This window comes from Rhinolophus hipposideros (genome assembly GCF_964194185.1).
Source record: "Rhinolophus hipposideros genome assembly, chromosome: 14".
Classification (NCBI taxonomy): domain Eukaryota; kingdom Metazoa; phylum Chordata; class Mammalia; order Chiroptera; family Rhinolophidae; genus Rhinolophus; species Rhinolophus hipposideros.
The window spans coordinates 19,568,785-19,591,249 of NC_138060.1; the positions used below are offsets into that span (position 1 = coordinate 19,568,785).

At 42.1% G+C, this 22,465-nt stretch overlaps 1 protein-coding gene across 9 annotated transcripts in view; it reads right to left on the reverse strand.

Moving 5' to 3' along the window:
• CACNA1D (calcium voltage-gated channel subunit alpha1 D) overlaps positions 1 to 22,465 on the reverse strand; it is a 308,623-nt gene that overhangs the window by 153,705 nt on the left and 132,453 nt on the right. For all 9 annotated transcript variants that reach the window (XM_081073050.1, XM_081073054.1, XM_081073051.1 and 6 more), the window contains exon 4: positions 5,956 to 6,095. In XM_081073050.1, the coding sequence (XP_080929176.1) occupies positions 5,956 to 6,095 (140 nt within the window). The remainder of the gene's footprint in view (positions 1 to 5,955; positions 6,096 to 22,465) is intronic.

Sequence of the window (22,465 nt, forward strand, 5' to 3'; positions counted from 1 at the left end):
CGGAAAATCCACTGGATTGAGATACAGTCTGCCTCTGGAAACTTTACTGAGTAGGAATTTGATTCAAATGAAGACATAATTTTATTTTTTGCTCTTTTCAACTTTTTTCCCATCTGACTACAATTTAGTGCATATTTTAGATTAAGAATAACCTGATGTTCTAAAGTTTTTCATATTTAATGAGAAAAAAAGACCATTGAGTCCAGTTCTACTTTAGTTTCCTAGATGATCTTTTTGTACTTTTTAAAATCAATGTTATTGCTGCTGATTCATCTAGAATAGCCACTGAAAGTATACAATGAGATGAGTTTTGACAAAAGTGTACAAGCCCAAGTAACAAACACCACAGTCAAGATATGGAAGGTTTCCAGCATCTCCAACAGTTCTCTCACACCCCTTCGTATCCTCCCTCCAAGCACAGCCTTAGGTACCCACTGGTTGATTGGCTGATTATCACTTGGGTTGTTTTTCTCCCTCCTGAATCTCATATAAACAGGATCGAGTCGCATGTTCTCCCTTTTGTTTACCTTCGTTTGCTCACCATATTTTTAAGAGTCATCCAAGTTGTTACATTTATCAGCAGTACATTTCTTTTTATTGTTGAACGGCATTAAGTTGTTGGGATATATATACCACAATGAGTTAATCTATTTACCTGTTGATATTTGGGTTGTTCCAGTTTTTCTCTACTATGAAATAAAGTCTCTTTGTGAACATGTATTTTCCCTTATCTTGGATAAGTACCTAACAGGAGTACTGGTAACATGGTTAGTGTATGATTAATACTGGAAGAAACTGATGAATTGTTTTCAAAATGATTACACCGTTTTACATTTCTACAAGCAGTGTATGACAGTTCCAGTTGCTCTTTATCTTGGTTAACATTTGGTATTGTCAGTCTTTTCACACTGAGTAATACTAGTGGTTCTGTAACTGCTGCCTTTGTGGCTTTGAGTTGCATTTTCTAACTACTAACGATGAACATCTCTATTCAGGTGCTTGCTGACCACTGACACACCATCTTTTGTGAAGATCTGTTCAAATCTTTTGCCCACTTATGTACTGGGTTGTCTTCTTACTACTGAGTTGTAAGAGTTCTTTATTGCTTCATATATTCTAAATACAAATCCTTTACATGTAGTGTGAATAATTTTTTCCCAATCTGTTTATTACTTTTTCATTTTCTTCACACTGTCTTTTGCAGAGAAGTTTTAAATTTTGATAAGGTCCAAAATTTCAATTTTTTTTTTTATGGCAAGTGCTTTTTGTGTCCTAAGAAATCTCTGCCTACTCCAATGTCATAAAGGTTTTCTCCTAAAAATTTTATAGTTTGAGCTTTCGCATGGAGGTCTAGGACCCATTAAGGTAACATTGGTATATAGTATGAGGTAAGAATCAAGAGTCTCCTTTTTTCATATGGGTAAATAATTGTCTTGGCACCATTTGTTGAAAATAGTTTCCTCAACCCATTGAATTTTCAAGATACCTTTGTCTAAAATCAATTTTATGGGTCTATTTCTAGACTCCCTGTTCTGTGGAACTGATCTTTATGTCTACTCCTTACTCAATATTACAGTCTTAACTACTGTAACTTTATAGCACGCCTTAAAACCAGGTTCTAACTTTGTTCTTAAAGATTTCTTTGGCTAGTCCAGATCCTCTCTAATTGCCATATAAATTTTCAAATAAATTTGCCAATCTCTAAGACAATCTTCCTGGGATTTAGATTAGGATTCCATCTTTAGCTTAATATGGGAAGAACTGATATTCATTCAGAAAACAACTTTATATGATTTGAACCCACCAGTTCTTGCTGGTGGAATATTCCAAAAATGTCAATTAAGTCAAGCTGGTGGTGTTCGTGGTACTGTTCAAATTTCCCTGTATCCTTAGTGATTTTCTGTCTACATGTTCTACCAACACTCCAAGAGTCAAAATTTACAACTACAATTATAGAGTTATCTATTCTTCATTTCAGTTCTCTAAGTTTTGGCTTTGTGTATTTTGAGGTTTTATTATTAGGTATATATATATATATATATATATATATATATATATATATATATATACATATATATATATATATATATTTAGGATTATTTAGAATTATTACATCGTCTTGATGAAATAACACCTTGATCATTGTGACATGTCTCTCTTTATCCTTGATAATATTTCTTGTTCCAAAGTCTACATTGTTGGATATTAATACAGCCACTCTAGCTTTATTTTGATTCATTTTTGCATGGTATTTTTCTGTCCTTTGACATTCCAATTGTTTGTGTCTTTATATATAGATTTCTTATAGACACTATAGAATGGGGATTTGGGGGTGTTTTTGGTTTTTTTGTTTTTTTACATATAAAATCTGATAAACTCTGGATTTTAATGAGGGTTTAGATGGGTTTAAATCTATCATCTTGCTGTTTCTTTTCTATTTGCTCTGTCCATTGTTCCTTTTTTCTTCTTCCCTGTCGTTTTTGGATGGAGCTTTTCAAAAAAATTCCATTTAATCTCCAATATAGGCTTGTTAGCTATACCTCTTTATTTTTCTAGGGGCTCCTTTAGAGCAAATGTCAGCAAAAATTTTCTGTAAAGTGCCAGACAGTAACTATTTTAGGATTTGCAGGCCATTGAGTCTCTGTCACAACTATTCAACTTTGACATCTTAACACCAAATAGCTATAGACATGAGTGAGGGTGACTGTCTTTCAATAAAATTTTACCTACCAAAGCAGACAGCAAAATACTTTTTGCTCCTTTGTCAATGTAGGGGAAAAAAACCATAAAGCAGACTTGATCTATGGGCTGAAGTTTGCCAACCTGTGCTGCAGGATTTACAATATATATCTTTAACTTATCACAGTCTACCTTCAAATAATATTTTATCACTACACCTACTATATAAGCACTTTGCAATAGTACATGGCTCTTTTTCCTTGTTCCTTTCCTATGTGCTACTGTTGTCATATATTTTAATTTTATAGAAGCTGTAAAGCTCACAATACACTGTTATTGTCCTTGCTTTAAATAGTCAATTTTAAAGAGATTTCAAAATGAGAAAAATATTTTAATATGTACCCATGCATTTACCCTTTCTGGCATTCATCATTTTTGTGTGTGTGTAGATCCATATTGCTATCTGGTATCCTTTTCCTTCGGTGTGAAAAAAATTCCTTTAATATTTGTTGAGGTGCAGGTCTACTGGTGATGAATTCTTAGTTTTGGTTTGTCTGAAAGAGTTTCTTTTACTCCAATTTTGAAATATATCTTCACTGCATAAGAATTCTAGGTTCCCTATAACTTCAAAGATGTCTGTCTAGTGTCTTCTGGCTTGTATACTTGCTCACAAGAAGTCTGTAATGTCTTTTTTCTCTGACTGCTTTTAAGAGTTTCTCTTTCTCTTCAGTTTTGAGCAATATAATTATGATTATAGCTTTCTTTGGGTTTATTTTGCTTGGGCTTTGTTGAGCTTCTTGGACTTGTGAGTTCATACTTTTCATCGCATTTAGAAAATTTGGAATCAATAGTTTTTCTGTCTCCCCCATCTCCTCTCTTCTGATATATGTATGCTAAACCACTTGATTTGCCCTATACATCATCATCATTATTCTTTATATTATTGCTATGTCTTCAAGTTCCTCAATTTTTTCTTCTGTTGTGTCAAATCTGCTCTTAAGCCAATCCAGAAAACTTTTCATTTCAGATGTATTTTCCAGCTCTTGAAGTCCCGTTTGATTTTTTTATATTGTCCTATCTTTCATCATTGTAGTCATGCACTCCTTTAAGTCCATAAACATATTTATAATAACTGTTTTTAAAGTTCTGTAAAGTAATTCTCTACTAATTCCATCGTCTCTATCATTTCTAGGTCTGTTTCTATTGATGGAATTTCCTCCCGGTTATGGGTCACATTTCTTCCTATGTCTAGAGATATTCAAATGGATGCTGGACACATTGTTAAGTGTCTGGATTTTGTTTTCTTCCTTTAAAGAGTATAGAGTTTCATCAGGCACTTTTGTATCAGTTTGCTCCTTTTTAGGCCCTTTTCAAACATTATTAGTAATGATTTCAGGTAGTCCTTACTCCAGAGTAGGGGTTGGCAAAAATTTTTGTAAAGGGACAGGCACAAAATATTTTAGGCTTTATGGACCTAAACTACTCAACTCAACAAATAAATCTGTAACTCTTTTCCAATAAAACATTATTTACAAAAATTGGTAGCAAGCTGGATTTGGCCTGCTAGTCATAGTTTTCCAATTCCTGCCCTAGAGTTAGTTTGTCCCTATTAATGGCGCTTCTCACAACCAACGGTGTTCAGAGATATCTTTCCATTCTGGTTTGTGTTCCCTAATAGTGTTCTTTGCCTGGCCTCATGGAATCACACCCCATGAAACTGTGGCTGTCTTCAGCCAAAGCTCGTGAGGACGCCCAAGACATATTTATAGAGTTCTTTCTCTGACTAGCTCTCTCCTCTCCCATGCTCTGCCTCTCAAATTTCAGCCACCTCAGCCTCCCTGAACTCTTGTTTCTGTCTCAATGAGATCACCATACTATGTTTGATTCCCTGTCTTTCTGCCATACTGTAGTCTGAAAAATGTCTACAGACAGAAAACCAAGGTGAATGTAGGGTAGGGACAAAAAAAATGGAGTTAAGCAGCTCCATCCTCTAGCTGAACAGAAAGTCCAGGGTCAGGGGAGGCATAGCAAGATTATTTCAGAACCAAGAGACCTGGAAGGCTCCTGCTAGCCATTCCTTGTTAGAGTTCACCAAATACAGGAAGGTGTGGTACATATCTACCAGCTGTTCATTTTAACTGTACTACCTCTGCAGTAATACCTTACATGCCGATGTACTATGCTGGTTTCTGCAAAAGCTAATTTATTCCCCCTAAGTATAATTATCCTGCTGGGCCACCATTTCCCATTTTAACTTCCTAGGTTTGAAATGACAAGCTCAAACTTGATCCCATTCTACCAATATCCAGCTGTATTAGTCTCCCATGAAAAGCCAAAGGAGTCATGATAAAAGAATAATCTAAAAGAAAAACTACCCTACTCAACTCTAAAAGGCAGTTCAATAAAGTCATGGAGATAAAAACAGAGAGACCATTTAACAATCCCTCTATATTGGACCAAATATAATTTTAGAAGCAACCCATTTTATAGCTGGGTAACTAAGACTCAGCAATGGGATATACTTTATTGTCCTATGTTGGTATTTGGTCCAAAGAAACGGCATTCCCCTGACACTGATTCATTTTTCTCTTGCTAGCAACATTTGTAGGTGTGGAAGGACCAGAATAACACAGGCCACTGTTCTTCATTTGAACATTCTCCTTTAACTTAAACTGTTGGTACTTCTTCCTGTGACAGGATTTCAGGAAAACGCCTGCTTCTCTGCATTTTCTGGCTTATTTCATTTCATGCCAGATATCTGACATTATTCAGACACTTGTTTTGTTATTTAAAATGGGATAGTAGCATGCCAAAGTATTTTCCCACAAGTCAGCAGAAAGAATTAATAGCTTTGCTCAAGGGATGTTAAATAGCAGAGTACCTCACTGCTATAAGAATTTATTACTTTTTTTTTTTTTAACTTAACAGGGTGCTAAATATAAGAACTCTACACATTTGACTCACATCGCCAGCAGGGCTGGCCTATTTGTGGAAACCAGAGGCTTTGGAGGATGAACCCTCTCACAGTCAGAGCTTAGACTTCTTTCTTCTGGAACATGCAACTGAAAGGGGGGAGTGTAAATATCCTGAGAAAATTTCAAACCAGTTCTGTCCAGAGATGGACAGCAACATCACCATTCTTCAAAGAACTCTTGACAGTTTCTGGCTGAAATCATTGGCATAGAAATCATATTCCCCAAAAAGACACTGCTTTTCTGTTACTCCCCACCTCCCATTTTCCAAACAAACATTTCCCAAAAAATAAAAAAGACTTACCCTACTATTACTATAACAAAATCCAGTAAATTCCACCCATTCCTAACATAAGCATTAGGATGCAGCAATAATCCATACGCTATAATCTTCAAAAATGTCTCGATTGTAAAAATAATCAGGAAGGCATATTCTACTTTTTCCTGTGAAGAAAAACAGAGACAAAGAAAAAGGGTGGGAGGGGAAGAAGAAAAGATAATAAAAACAGGGATTAGAATCAACATCTTATATCCAAGCATTTTTCTCCAAGCAAAGTTTTATTATGAGAAATGAGACAATTAACACTGCACCTGGGCCAGGAAGGCATTTTAATTCTACCACTGAATTTCTCATAAGCAACTAAGTGTAAAACATTTCTCATTCTGGACTGCATGACTGCATTTTGCCACCTGCCCTGATGCATGTGCAATGAGTCTGCCTAGGACATAACGGGCATGTTTGTTATTTGCACACATTTGCAAAACGCAGCATGTTTTCCTCCTGAGATTGCCAAATCAGGCCCAGAAAAGCACGAGTGTGCAATAAAGCTTCCAAACGGCAGCTTTGAACAGAATGTCCTCTGGAAGAAAAGATGTGTCTGCTTTGACCCTCTCTTGCTCTTGGGTTTACATGTGACTTCTAAGTCAGGGTCTGCTTGTCACTGGAGCAGCAAGGTGACCTTGGCAAGGCTCCCCTTTCCTCTGGACCTAAGTTTTCTCATGCACACAGTAAGGGGGAGGGGAGATGAATTCAGGATGGTAAACCCATTGCCTGCTAACTGGCATGCCACCTCTCCTGGATGACACTGCTGAGTGGCCATCATCCACGTTCCCAGGGAGCCTGGGCTCAGCCTCCAAACCTTCTCTTCTCCCAGCCCCTGCAGTCATTCCATCTGATTGCCACTGACCTCCAAGACTTCGCCCTTAGGCTAGGTGACTTTTAGAACCTTTCCAGTTGCAACTCACGCAACTCCATGTGTGTAGAAAACACATCCATCAGCATTTAACATTTTTGACTCTTTTCTCTCTTTTTTAATTCTTTCCTCTTTTATAAAGGTTTTCTTTATACAGCTTGTTTTAATAGAAATATGGACCAACTGGGATGTGTGATTAGTTTTCCAAGAGGCACTCCCCGGCAAGAAGCTACTTAAATGATAACTAAATTAAAAATCATCAGTAATTAAACTCTTCCATAGAGGCCATAACATCCTCTACTAATATTAATTGTACTCTGTGGGACCTGAGGAAAGTTACCAATCTTAGGAAAATGGAAATCAAAGAATTCACTTATTAAGATGCCTCATGCAAGAGGTCAAATAAATGTGGCCCAGGAAACACTTAGTGAGCACCTCTTCTGCGTGACAGGCTCTATACTAGGAGCCAGGATTACAAAAATGTCTCCGCTGTGGTCCCTAGCCTCAAAAGATTACAGTCTGGTAGGGGAGGGTATGTGTTTCTAACATGTACATAGAGAAAGTCCCAAGAGAGGTAAGTGACAAACAGCAAGTCTGCTTCTTTGGCGCCCTGATAACATCAGAAGGTTAGTCCACTTCTCCCCTGCAAGGACTTTGCTTTGTTATATGTGCCTGCTAGTTTGCCTAAGCCGCCCTGGCTCAAGCCTTCTGCCACCCGAGTGCTACCCCTCTACTGTTGGCCAGTTCCAGTCCCCAGCTGAATGTGCACATGTCTTGTCACTGCATGCTTCCTTTCACCACCAGGAGAACCACACAACCACTGCTGTACCTCGGCCTTCACCCCCATTCTCAACTCCTCGATATCCATGTCAGAAAGCCAATTTACCAGTTGTTCCTTCCCGGGTCCCTGTCCCTTTTAACCTGCCCTCCAGAGCACTCTTTGATCTCAGTACATCATCACAGCAGTCCAATAAATTCTTTTGTGGTGTGAGTTAGCCGGAGTCGGTGTGTTTTCAATTGTAAAAGCCTGTTTGATATGCACCTCTATGTTCATTGCAGCCTTATTTACAATGGAAGCAACCCAGCTGTCCATCAATAGATGAATGGATAAAGTAGAGGTGGCACATATATACAATGGAATATTACTCAGCAACAAAAAAAGAATAAAATCTTGCCATTTGCAACAACATCGATGGACCTAGAGGGTATTATGCTAAATGAAATAAATCGGGCAGAGAAAGACAAATACAATACGGTTTCACTTATATGTGGAATCTAAAAAACAACTAAAAAGAATAAAACAAAACAAAAATAGATTCATTGAAACCGAGAACAAACTGATGGCTGCCAGAAGAGAGAGGGATAGAGGGATGGGCTGAAAAGGCGTACAGGAATAAGAGGTACAAACTTTCAGGTATAAAATAAATAAGCCATGGTATGCAATGTACAGCACAGGGAATATAGTCAGTAATATCATAATAACTTTGCACAGTGACAGGCAGTTGCTAGATTTATGGTGATCACATTGTCAGGTGTATACGCATAAACACCAAATCACAATGCTGCACACCTGGAACTAATATAACATTGTACGGCCAATTACACTTTAATAATAATAAAAAATGATGCCTAGCTCCTTCCCAGCTTCCATACCCATGCTTCCTCCAGACCTCACAACAAAAACCTGCCTTCCTGGGGCCAGCCCATCCCAGGTACCCTAGCCCCTCCGCCAGGCTGCAGAGACCTTCCTCAACCACGATCTCACCCTCTTCCCCACAGCCGAGCACTCCAGGCTGGGGTGAGCAAGCTTGTAAAACGCTCCCAGGGCAGCAGTATGCATGACGCCTTCTGCCACACACAGACCTTCCACGACTCTGTTTACTCTCCCTGTAACCTCACACAAGCAAGGGCTCCTCTTCCGGTTCACTGCCATGGCCCCGAGTGGGGTGCTGCCAGGGAAGGTGCTTTCACACACTGTGTGTGATCTGAGGAACAGGCACTGACTTTGCTACTGGGTAGGGAGGAGAGGTGGAGGAGGGCGGGCTTCCAGGAGGCAGTGACGTTAACTTTGAGAGCTAAAAGGAAGAGCAATTCTGTTGCGTTAAGCAGAACAAACATCCCTGAAAATGCCAATCCACTATACCGAAATTAGACCCTTACCACCAAATGTAGATCGTCAATACGTTTTGGAGATTTAGAGTTCTAAGGGAACAAGATAAGCTGAAAACAGCATGCTGGTTTTATAATTCCGCTTTCCATTTAATCCTTTCTGCTTTATTTACTAGGCCAGACAGGGGGGGAAAGGCTTCTGCTTCCATGAATATTCATAGCAGTTACATCCCTACGTCAACACAGCGCTATACTTTAGAGCAGAAAAACAAGGCAAGGAACAGAGAGTACACCTACCAAACACAGCTTGTTTTTCCCCTTGGCTTTTATTTATAATACAAGGGCCATTAGTATTAACTGAATTGTTTAGGATTCTTTTATCCCCTTCTCTTGTCCTCCTATCTCTCCTTTTTAAAGAATTTGGCTTCTCTTTCCAAAGTCCTTAGTGCATTACTTGATGGAATTGATTATAAGAAATGCAACCTTGCTTTAATGGGATTCTTTATTACAGAGGCTCTCCCACAATGCCAGCTGAACAATCACCACCTGGAGAGCATGACACACCAGTCTGCCTAGAAGCCAGTGTCACCCTGGTCCCCAATCCTGCTGTTAAAAAGGACTTCTATAAAACAAATATACCTCCACATTAAGCAAATGTAGTGTAAAAAAAGAGAAAACTTGCAAAACAATAATGACGGGAAGGGGAGGTAATTATTTACTTCACAAAAGAATTGGTCCCTTGAGAAACAGAATGTTGAGTTAGTCATTTGAAAAGGAAGCCATCAAGAAAGTTAGGTGCCTAACTGGGTGAGGTAGGAATGGGCACCCAGGTGAAGGAGCCTGTGAGTTGTCACGCAGAGAAGATACAGAGTTTGTGGCCAGGATGGAGGAGAGCACAGAGGAAGACACAACTGCAAGGATGAAGCAATGGGATAGCTGAAAAGAAGCAAGCAAGAACTCTCCAGAGCTGGACAGGAAATGAGGTGTCCCCTGGGCAGGGGCTGCCCCTTAAAGCCCTACTCCAGACTAAACAAAAGGAGTAAATGATTCCTGTACCCCAATATCCCTGCATTTGCCAGGCAGCGTCACATGTTTGTGCCCTCACCCAGCCACCAGCAGGGATTCCCCTCACTGAGGGGTCCTGGGTGGGCAGGGCTGGTGGCTGGGTGAAGAAACCACTAATTATATGAATGCAAGTCCCCCATGATACTTCAAGCCACCAGAGAAATAAAGCCTCAAAATCTAATTCTGAAATCTGATTTATCTTTTTTAAACAGTGAAGTTTCACCAAACAGGAGAGGCTCTTAACCAGTTAGCTCAGCACAGAACCTTTAGAAAGAAACAGAAACTGCAACTAGCAGGAGTGGGAGATGTTTGATCCTTGTACTTGACTGTCAGCTCTCCTGTTTTCAGGGATACTTTCACTGGCGCTGTGGGACTAACATCCAGCCAGCCATCGCTGAGCAGCTGGGTGCTCCTCAGAAACCCTGATCCCTCACAAAGCTCCCACCTTGCTCTCAAAAGGTCACCAAAGGCTTGATGAGCCAAGTGTGATTCACCTCTATGCTTTGCTCATCCACGCACACGGCCCAAGTCTTTTCACTGTCCTGGCTTCCAACCTGGCAGTAGCTGCCCCCTCCCATACACACACACCCATCCCTTCTGTGCCCTGCAGACCGAGGCTCCCCATTGGCAGGGATCAGCTCGTACTGTCTGCAACCCCAGCATCTGGCACCATATTGGACATACAGAAAGCACTCCTAGGTGCTAAAGGGAAGTAGAAAAGAAGAAAGAGGAAGGAATAAAGCAATAAAGCTAGACTTAAAGGGGAGCTATAGAAACATGGGTTTTGTGATCTTACCATGTGTATCAAAAAGCAAAACAACTAGGGAGGAATCTAAGTTACCATAAACCCTTCCTAGAACAAGCCTGGAATAAATGGTCAGACTGCTGAGATAAGAGCTGACTTCAACTTCTCACCTGACCCTCCCTTTCAAATCCAACCTAAGCCCGCTTGGCAAGGTCCTCATCCCTCCACCCTTCTCCAGCTTCCTCTTCCAACTTCCTCACTTCTCTCCCCGGAGAGCCTCCACTCCAAGTCATGGGTCAACACGCTCCTTCTCCCACATGCCAAATGCTTTCCCTCCTCCATGCCTCTGGCCCACACTGCTTCACCGACATAGTGTGCCTACACCCACAGATTGCAACTCCCCTCTTCAGAGTGAGAAAACAAGCCCAGCACAGTTCAGTGGAAGGATACCTGTTTTCTGCCGGCCCTGACTCAGACGCTGATTCAGGCCCTCATCCTGTAGTTCCCTCTTTCTAAAATGCTTTCCCCCATCCCTCCTGCTCATCAACCTAAGTTCTACTTTTCCTTCAAGGCTCAGCTTAAATGACACTTTCTCAGTGAAACCTTTGCTGACCTCCCAGACGAAATTAGGGCCTGCTGCTAGATGTTGTCCAAACTCATTATACTTCTTCTTAGCCTTTTTTGCAATGGAAGTTTAAATTGTTTTTTAAATCCTCTCTTTAATATTTGTCTCCCCAATAAATGATAATTTCTCTAAGATCAGAGACCATTTCTATTTCATGCACCATTGTATTCCCCAGGCCTGTCACAAAAATATTCAATATTTATAAATGAATAAATAAATGGGCAAAATGAGAGGTTCTGACCGCACATTATTCAATGTCCCTTCCTGCTAAGAAGTTCCATAACTGTTTTAGTCTGCTCAGGTTGCCATAACAAAATACCATAGATTGTGGGGCTTAAACAACAGAGATTTATTTTTCACAGTTTTGGAGGCTGGGAAGTTCAAGATCAAGGTGCTGGCTGATTTGGTGTCTGGTGAGAGCTCTCCCTAGCTTGCAGAGGGCTGACTTCTTGTTATGTCCTCCTCTGGCCTTTCCCTGGACGTGTATGTATAGAGAGATCTCTCTTCCTTTTCTTGTCAGGGCACTAATCCCATCATGCGGGCCCCACCCTACTTACCTCCTCAAGTCCCCGTTTCTAAATGCTATCATGTTAGGGGTGGGGCTTCAACATATAAATTTGGGGGGACGCAAACATTCAGTCCATAGCAATAATCCAAGGGCCCCTTGGCTTTGCCCTGTCCCAGGAAGCCATCCCTGACTAAATGTCAGGGGAAAGGCTCTCAGCATAGCCATCACGCTTCCTAACTACAGACTCCCTGCTCAAGATGGGGGTAAGGGGACAGTCATATCCAGTCAGAGTGAGGAGCGCACACATGCCCACGGGCAAATCAGTCAAGGGTTAGGAGCACCCCAGAGCAGTGGGAGCACTCAAGTAGGGGCAGACGGGACGGCACAGGGCAGCTCGAGGGAACCCACGAAGGGCCTCATGTGCCAGGCCATGGGGCTTGGCCTCCAGGCCTCATCTGTAAAGTGAGCAGACTGAGTCAGATGAGTGCTTCCAGCTGTAAAACTATAATTCTCTGTGTCCTGATAAGCAAAGTTCAGACACAGGCTTCAGAGGAAGGTTCTGTGAGGCCAGAGACCCCCAGAAAGACAGCCAACCAAGAGCAGCAGCTGTTTTGTGAAGTGGCTGGGTCTCCCGAGGTTGCCAGTATATTCAGGCCAGGCTTGCTGAGAGCCTCCCACCTTTCAGGAGGTGAGGCCCAGAGCTGCTATTACAGGGCTTCTATAGCTAGGAAAACTCTGGTGGGTGAACCACAGGAGGCTGGCCCGCAGGTGGCCCTGGGCTCAGAGCTGCTTAGAGGTAAGCAGAGGTCGTTTTTCTCTCTGCAGGTAATAATAAAGTATGCACTTAGCGCGCCTCCAATGGGTAGTTTAACGCCATATTTACAAGAAGAAACTGGCTAGAATAGTCAGTTTGCCTTTGTTTTTCTTCACCTTTGATTCAAAAGTACAAATTTTAGATGACACTTGTGTCCCAGTCCAGTTCTAGTCTGTACAGCTGGGTCACCCTTGTTGTCATTTACCCCTTGTGCTTTTCAGTTTCATCATCTATAAAACAAGGACAATCACCCTACCCACCCAGGTTACAGTGAAATCAGATTAAGTGAAAGGTGGGAAAGAGCTCTGCCAACTGTCAAACACTTTACAATCAAAGGCTGCCCGGAACTGGCAGAGAAGCAACAGCCCTCCCAGGCCCAGGAAAGGGAGCCTGGATCTGCAAACTCTCTGAAGAGGTTTCTCCCACGACTCCACAACAGTCCAGTGACGCCATGACCACCCAGGTGGGGGGGCCACTGTGCAGGATGCCGTCCACAAAGGTACCCAGAGATGACAAATGCAAGAGGCCAGCAGGGTAGCCTGACTGACCACTCTACAGAGAACGGCTTCAGAGACATCTGGTCTGTGGAAAGAGGGCAGCATCACGTCTGGGGCAGAGGAGGCTGACAGGGCACTCTCTCTGGATGTGGCCTCCTAACTCATCCACAGAGCAGAGGCAGCTGCTGCTTTGCTGCTGAGGCTAAAACAGGCAGCTCGGAGAGAGGGAGGCCAATTACGGTTGGTGCCCCCCAGCAAAACTCCCAAGATAACAGCACCCCCGGCTTCCTCCACAAATTGTTCCCTTTCTATCTCAGTCCAGAGCTACAGGGGCCAGCATTTGGCCCAAGCTACTGGTTCTACGACAGGTATGTGATCCAGTGTATGCCAACCAGGTCCAATTAGAGCTAATACTAGGATTTTCACCTCAACCAGCTGGGCAAGACGTTCTGTCACGAGCTGGACTCAGCTCTGAGATGAAGAGCCAACACTAATAGAAGCCAAACCAAGAAATGGGGAGAGTGTGTCGTACAGAAAGAGAAATTCAGACAGAGGCAAGCCTCTGGATCAAACACCTGGATCAAACTAAACCTGAAGGCAAAATTTCCTCCCTCCCGACTACCTTGGGCTGTTCCATGACAACATCCAACGAACTGAGCCAGTTTGGGTTGGGTTTTTGGTCAACTGCAAACAAGGGAGTCCTAAGTAAATCATGGAGCCCACAGGCTCACTCTGCTTCTCTGAAAGTTGAAGCATCTAAGAGAATCTTCAGCAGCTCCTCATTTCTCAAGAGATTCAACTCCTTTGATGATTCAGTTTGACCCACGAGCTGAGGCTTGAGGATAGTTCTCTATGCGTAGAACCCAAGAGCCGGCCAAGTCATCACCTCTGGGAATTCATCTAGACCCAGCTTTCCAAATTGTCTCTTTTAATTGCATCCATTTTCTATTGCTGTCTTCAATTCCAACTGGATTCCTGAACTCTAAGCATTCTTGTAAATTTGATGCCTCAAACGTGCCTATCTTCCCATTCCACCCATCCTCAGACATGGGACTCAGAGTTCCCTTGGTACCGTGTTACCCTAACTGGAAAACAAGCCCTAGCATGATTTTTCAGGATGACATCCCCTGAACATAAGCCCTAATGTGTCTTTCGGAGGAAACCTTAATATGAGACGGGAAACACAGTTGTAGGCACATTCTGCAGTTGGCAGCCATGGACTTCCTCACCCAGCTTCAATGCTAAGGCAGTGCCCACCTCCTCCCCACCTTGCCTGGCAGTTCAGGCACCCTACTTTAATTCCCTAACACTTACTGGGCATTTATTCCATACCAGGTGTAATCCTGAGCACTGGCTATTCAAAGATGGTTAAGACATTCTCCATGTCCAGAAGACATCAGATGCATACATAAAAATTTCAAGGCATAGCAGACAACAATCAAAGCTAAGGAAGAGTACTGGGGATCTCCAGTGGGGAGATGGGGAATAGAGCAATGAAATGTGTCTGGAGCACTTGCTGAAACTTCCTAAAAAGCATAGGACTTTAACACATCTAAAGTCCTCCATCTGGCATCCCCAAGGACCTCTACAATCTGTGTTCTACCTACCAGCAACCCCACCAGGTACAGGCCCCCACCCTACCATGTTTCCCCGAAAATAAGACCGAGCCGGACAATCAGCTCTAATGCATCTTTTGGAGCAAAAATTAATATAGCAAATAAGTATAGTAAAATATAGGCCGGGTATATTGTAGTATACCCGGTATAGTAAAATAAGTAAAATAAGTTATTAGTAGTAAAATAAGTATCTTATAGTAAAGATACTATAAGATACTATACTATATACTTTATCTTATAGTAAAATAAGACCGGGTCCTATATCATATATATTATATATGTAAGACATATATCTTATATCTTATGTGTTATATATATTATATAGCTTATATAATATATATGATATATAATATATAAAATATATGTAATATATGTGTTATATATATATTATATTATACCATATATTGTCTTATAGTAAAATAAGACTGGGTTTTATATTAATTTTTGCTCCAAAAGACGCATTAGAGCTGATTGTCTGGCTAGGTGTTATTTTCGGGGAAACACGGTACCTGATTCCGTTTCTTCTCCACATCTTCTGTTTCAGTCCATCAGTTCCCATAATGTCCTGCAAACATGTCATACTCACTGGAACCTCTGGTCTCCTCCATGACTGAAAGCATTCCTCTTGTTTATCTAAATCCTCTTCACGCTTCCAGGAAGACTAGGGACTCTTATTTCCCGAGACTATTCTGCCCCCTCTTTTGCAAGCCTGACGTACTTATCAGGGAAGACAAATGACTGCCACATGCCTGCTGCTTCTGCTCCCTAGGCACCCCTGCAGCAGACATCACTTGCCAGTCATCAGCTGGCACTCCTTGCATTGCCCCCTAATGCAGCTTCACGAGGTGCCCAATCAGGCATCACGACGGACCAGAGTGGGCACATGAGTCAAAACAATTTGCTGCCCCAAAGTTAAAAGTTGCACCACATGTATGGCATTTAATCCTGAAGGTAAATCATAACAACAAACACTTGAGCACCAACTAAGTACAAGGCCAGGAAAGACATCAGAGAAAGGCAAGGTACTGGCCTGTTTCCAGGAGCTCCTGGTCTAGTTGGGAAGGTAAACCTACTGGATGTGCTGGCGTGTATTATTTGTCGATTGTCACTTTCTTAAGAGCAAGAACCATTCCATCTACCTCTGAAGACTCCTCCCACTGTACCAAGCAGAGAACTGTACCAAACAGAGCACTTAGCCTCAATAAATACCAAGATGGCATCATCTACAAAAAAGGAAAAAAAGAGCCACAATTCCAAGGCTGCATTTCTAAGTACTGGGCTGAGACTTTCTGTCACCATCAGGGAACCCTAACAGCACTTCTAACACACAGGCCAGAGTCCCATTCACTCTCCCCAGTTGGAATTACAGAGTTATGCTTTCTTTCTAAACCGTGTCTGATAGCTCAGGTCAAGATAGATGACAATGGGAGTATGTGCCCTGTGTGGGACTCATCAAAGCAGCTCACTGCTTCCCTGCAATCTGTGGGGCCTGGCTCATATGACAACTGACAAACACCAATTGTTTTAGAAAAAAAGTCTTTTTTTAGCATTGGTTAGTTCACACAATATGAGCCAAATGCTCCGACACACCTACCTCCTGGCTGAAAAGTAAGGTATGAGCAAACATTTCAAAATGGCAGGAACTGAGTAAGTTTAAAACTAAACATTTCATTTTGACAAGAAAGCAGTCATCCCTCTTCTCTAGTAAGAGAGCTAAAGAAAAGCCTTTCCAATCTGAGTATGCTTAAATTCCCTGATATGAGAATTATAAACACAATCTCATCTCATCCCCTTATAAACATACCACTTGCACACTTGGACACAGCACGTGGGTTAAAGAAACACTTTCCAATCTCTTAGCTGATTCTAGAAGTGACACCATAAGACAGGTAGAGAAGGGATCATCATTTACATTCACATAATGAGGGTCCCAGACACGAAGTTACTTCTGGCCACAGTCAACAGGAACAGCAACAGCAATCATACCCTCTGGTTTGAAGTCGCCTGCCCACCCCCACCTGATGGAGAACCACACTTCCAGTCCGGTCCCATACCCACCACACTCATCTCAGCCTGGGGTCACCTAGGCAACTCCCACTGAGCAACCTGAGATGCACCTTGGAGGTCACACCTGCTAACTGTACAAGTGTTGGTACCTGGCGGGCGGGGCTGCTCCCGTTTAAGAACGACTGCAGTCACGTGCTCGGAAGCACTTTCACTGCCTACGGGGGAGGCAAAGAGCCTAAGGCTCTGGATTTTACTACCAATTATTCGCTTTGTGGACTGAGGCAAGTGAATTTAGCCCTCCTCACCTCAGGTTCTTCATTATAAAATGAGAGTGAGAAAGGCAGGAAATGCCCAGATTTATTGTTGAGTATAAATGAGGCAACACAGGTAAAACACATAAGCCAGGGTCTGCACATAGCATGCTCCCATGGACGGTGGCTCGTTTTATTGTTATGTCTTCCTAACATGCCCTGCACTGGCTGCCATCCAGAAACAGCACAGAGCCTGTACAGAGCAACACAGAGCAACTACTAACTGCTCACTAAGTTAGCACATGGCTGACTCTGCTCACCCTGCAAGTCTACAACCCCACAGGGCAGCCATGTCCCTCCGGTGGGCCTGCACTGGCTGCACTTTGAGGGAGAGAGGTGCCTCACCTAAACCTGCTCCTACAGCTCCCTGGACTGTCCAGCAAAGTCTGTCTGAGATGAACCAGGGCCCAGTTCCCAGACCCCAATTACCCCCCTCTTCACTGTGAAAACAAAAAAGGGACATCTGCGGGTCAGCGGGAACAGGCACATTCAGCTCACCAGTCGTTACTCACACCATAAAAACCACTTTGGGGGACCAACAACCCTAATTCATAATCACTTATTTCCAGTGAATGGGCTGAGATCATAGGAACATAGGTCATTTATTCCTAAATAAATTTATGAATCAGAGTTTTAAAATAAAGTATAAAGTCCATAATTAGGATAAAGTGAAGATTATTAACTTCATGTCTATAATTCACCATTGCTTTAGTACTAGAAAGTAAAATTAAGTTAGCTTAAAAACCAGGCACCACCCAATTGTGGCCCTGAAGTGGAAATCAATACACAAGTCAATGACTGAGCAGAAGTGAGTCCCTGCAAACTCACTCTGAGCTGGGAGCGTCATTTGCATTGATTTGGTCCTGCCAATTAAACCTTTCCTTCCTCTGTTACCACCCACCAGCTCAGCAATTCCATTCCCTGGAAAACTGGTGGCTTCAGAAGCTGTAACAGAGGATTCTATTTGGTCAGGTGGCATGGGCTAGTTAATAATCTCTACTGTTCTTTTGAAGTAAATTTTTATTCAATACCTACCTTGTGCCATAAAAGAACTCTAGGCAGCAAGAATATAAAAAATTGAAGTAGCTGAGAAAGGGAATACTATATGAAGTAGCTGAGAAAACAGCTATATGGCTGTTTAAAAGGTGGCAGACCTATATTAAGAACAGGGAAGGATGTCCCTTATACCCTACGAAAGGAATAACATGAATAATATGAAGACATGAATACTACGATTTCCATGATGTCTGAAAAGATCTCTTACTAAGCCAGTCTGCTTCACAGACACCCAAAAGTGAGGAGGCTTGTCTCTGAGAGCAATGTCAAGGGAGACTTTCTATCACTACTTTTAGGTATCTCTTTTGCTTTTATCACTGAGCATCTTTTATTAAAATCAGCTAAAACTCGAAATATTTAGAATAAAAGAATAAGGTGAGAAAAAAACAAATTAATTAACAAGGAAAAGAAAGATAAAATGTAACAGGAATAAGACCATTACAACGATGTATACTGTTAAGACATATTTTTATTAACATGTCTATAAGATTTCTAATAGCTAATGTGAAAGAAGGAAATCAGATCAGTGACACAAGTGACCTTATCTTTGGAATAAAATTATTTCTCAGCACAGAGAAATATGTCTCCAGAGGATTTGCATAGAGAGTAGAATCAGCTGACAATATGAATTGAGTACCAGTTATAGGAAGTAGAATAATATTTGCCTGTCTTCACGGAACTTATACTGTAATGGAAGAGAGAGGACTTTTAAAATGGAATACACATGAAATTGTGTAGTTTACATCCAGAAATTTTTGAAAAAATGAAATACAACAGAAAATATCAGCATGCATAGAAAACATCAGAATTCAGTAAAAGTATTTTTTCATCAAACTCATGTTTCAGAGGATACATACGTATGTTTGGGAGTTACAATGTAAAATGTAACTGTTGGCCAAGGTGAAAAAAGAAAATTGAAACACATAGCTCTAAGCATCAATCATCTGGACACCACCGGGATAAACATCCACTCTCTTCTCTCATGCTTGCTCACATACACTCTCTCCCCCTCGCGCGCACACACACACACACACACACACACACACACACACACACATATCCACAGAACACCTAAAGTTAAGAGATATTTAAAGAACCCCTAACTGCGTGCACAGCTGAATACTCAAAACACAAATCTAACAATCAGAAAGAGCCAACCCAGGAAGTGACCAGGACGTAGGTTCATTTCCTGCTGTTGGTTTCCAGAGAAAGAACTAGAGCTCCAGGTAAGGAAACAGCAACTCAAGCCAGCGTTGGGCAGTGAGTTCCATGTCCATCCTAGGAGATCAAGTAGGGCCACCTTGGGTGTCAGCTCTCTCCAGGGTCATCAGTACAGGGAGGAGAGGAAAATGGGTGAGACCAAGATGGGAGTTTTTATGGGACGGAAGAAGAAATATGCTTGCCGTGGGGCACCAAAGGCAGAAGGGAGGATGGGATGGGACAAAGCACCAAACTGAAGGCTTTAAATCTCAGAGCTAGAGTGCCCACGCGGAAGGCTTTCGCTGCAGAGACCCAGCAGCACTATCCTCTAGCAGATGGAGTAACTGAAATCCAGAGAGGGGAAGGGAAGCACGGGCACTCCGAGCACCTGGAAGCAGGCACAGCATCGGACCCCTGGGAGCTAGACATGAAAAACAGAGAAGGAGCCCAGCAGCCTTGATCTACCTCACAGCCTGCCCTTTTTCCCCCGATCCATCTCGAGTCCACATGGGAAATGGCTCAAAAAATTCCAGAACAGGAAGCAAAACGACATGCCTACTGGGCCAGCAGGTCAGAGAGAAACAGGCCAGGAAGCATGGGGCATCCAAAGGCCCGGGCCAGAGGTCCCCACTTGCACGCCAAGGAGGGGCCACAGAAACTGCATGTGTCCTCTGGCAGGCATGGGGCTGCTTGCAGCCAGGCACAAACACCTTTTAGCTGGCTGGGAACAGAGTTGTCAGAGTAAGGGACATCTAATTCACAAGGAGCCCTGACGGGGAGAAGGGGCTCCTTGAATCTAGCTGCTTTATGGGAGAGGTGGTCAGGAGGATAAAGGCTTTCAGTTGGGCAGGCTTTACAGAGCCTGGGGCTATCATTTTAAAGCATGTTTTTGTGTCTTCCTTCACGGAATCAGGTGAATTCTACTCCCAGCTTTCTTCAGAGTGTGAAGCAATCTCCCAACACAACCACCTTTTAAGGAAGCACAGACTGTGGGGAATGAAGACCATGTTCAAATCCTGGTCCTGCCCCTGACCAGCTGTGGAGCCCTAGGGAAAGCAGTGAAATTCTCAAGTAGCTGTTTCCTCATCCTCTCAATGGGGACACCACCGCCAACCTCAGGGAATTAAGGATTCAGAGTGATGGTGGGAAATGCCTTGCACATGGTTTGCACTCAACACAGCGGCTGCTGTCACCATGGTGGTTGTGTTGTGACTGTTACACAGAAGAGTTCCCCCAAGCTCTGGGGTGGGAGTGACCTCTTACCAATCCCCAAGGGAGGGGTTCTGGAACATTGAGAAATCATCCTACTCTGCTTCACTTCACATTGCCATAATGCTGAAGCCCAAGGGGCCACAAACCCTCTCCCAACCAACATTTCTATCCCATGACAAAAAATAGTATATTGAAAGCTCAGGGAAACACAGGAAAGATCATAAATAAATAAGCACCTTGAAATCATGGCCACTAAAGTCCTGCTTGGCTAGCTGAAAGCTCAAAACTTCATCCATCCTGTTCATTCTGGCACAGGCAGATGCCTTTTTAATGGTTTCATGATTGCTAAGATCAATCATCATTTTAATAATGATTAGTGTTGAGAAAGGCAACAGGCTTAATCATAACTGCCTCAATTCAAAATTCATTAACACCCTGTGACCAAATGAAATCATTACAGTGGAGCTCTGTACTTCATAAATGTACCTCCTAAGAGAATTGGCAAGCTGCTTAATTTCTATGTTCTGTATTTGAAAACTGACTTTATATGTCAGTAAAGTTCATTTTCCATAGCCACTTCCCTAGGGATTCACTGTTCAGGCAAACTCTGAGATATCTGAATACAAAGAACCCATGAAAGATTAAACAGTTAAATAGTTGCTATTTTCCAAATATCTAGGTTCATTCTTTATAAAACATCCTAGTGAGGTAAGATAAAATGGAGCAAACAAATACAGGTTTTCCTTTAATTATAGTATTATGTTGGTGAATGAGACCTCAAATGTCTAGAAATCACTACTTCTACAACTTGTGATTCTACTCAAATGCCAATCTTAAAAAAATCCAAATCCAGAACAGTTCAACTTTAACATCCCGTCTTGCATTTTTTTCAGCCCAGATATATGAGAGTACAAAGGAGACAGAGATGTGAGATAAGACTCGCCCTCGCCACGGCCAGTAAAAGATAAAGAGATGGAGAAGGATTCTGAAAACAAGCAATTCTGTCACTTCTGTAGGGCCTACACTCCACTAGTTTGCCACTGACCTTTAAACAACCACACACTCGTTAAGCCAGAATAAGGAAAACTGAAATCTAGCTGGATGACTTCTGGCTACCAGTCCTAAGCTGGGTAACACAGTGAATTTGGAGTCAATTTGGGTTCAAAGTTCTCTCTTGGTCCAGCTACGTAACCTTGCACACACACTTGACCCTTCTAACCTTGGTTTCCTAATCAGTGAAAGCATTGCTGAAGGAATAAATGAGATAATGCGCAATGTCTGGCACACAGACACAACATATACACATAATAAATGGTTGCTATTATGACACTGGGAATTGAGGGTAGACGTTTAGGTCTTGACCTCTTTGCCAATACAGGAGAAGCTGTCTCAACTGATATCCTTTTAACCAACCTGTCAAAAGAACTGACATTCTTTGTTCCTTCTGGGTAAAAGATGATTAATGCTCATGTCCTACTGCTTGCATGTGGCTCCTAGGTTAATTTCTACAATAGAAAGCTTATACAATGTTGTTCCCAACCGTTGAGTCGTATGCTCACCATGACTTTTGGCTAAGTTTGTTCCCAAGTTTATGTCAGGCGGATTTGTTGCTGTAACTATCTAACTTAATCGAATACTGCTTGAAATAATGAGACATGAGTGCAAAAAGAGTTGCTGCGTCCACAGAAACCGCGCGGCATCCTTTGGAAGTATTGGGTAAGGAATGTTGTTAAAGGTTTTGTTGTTGAATGGATATGGGCAAGATGACAGCACGCGATAAAGGAAAAACCATAAACTTTTAGAATTGCTCTCAGCTGTTTTATCCTGTATCTTTATTTTTAAATAAAATACAACTG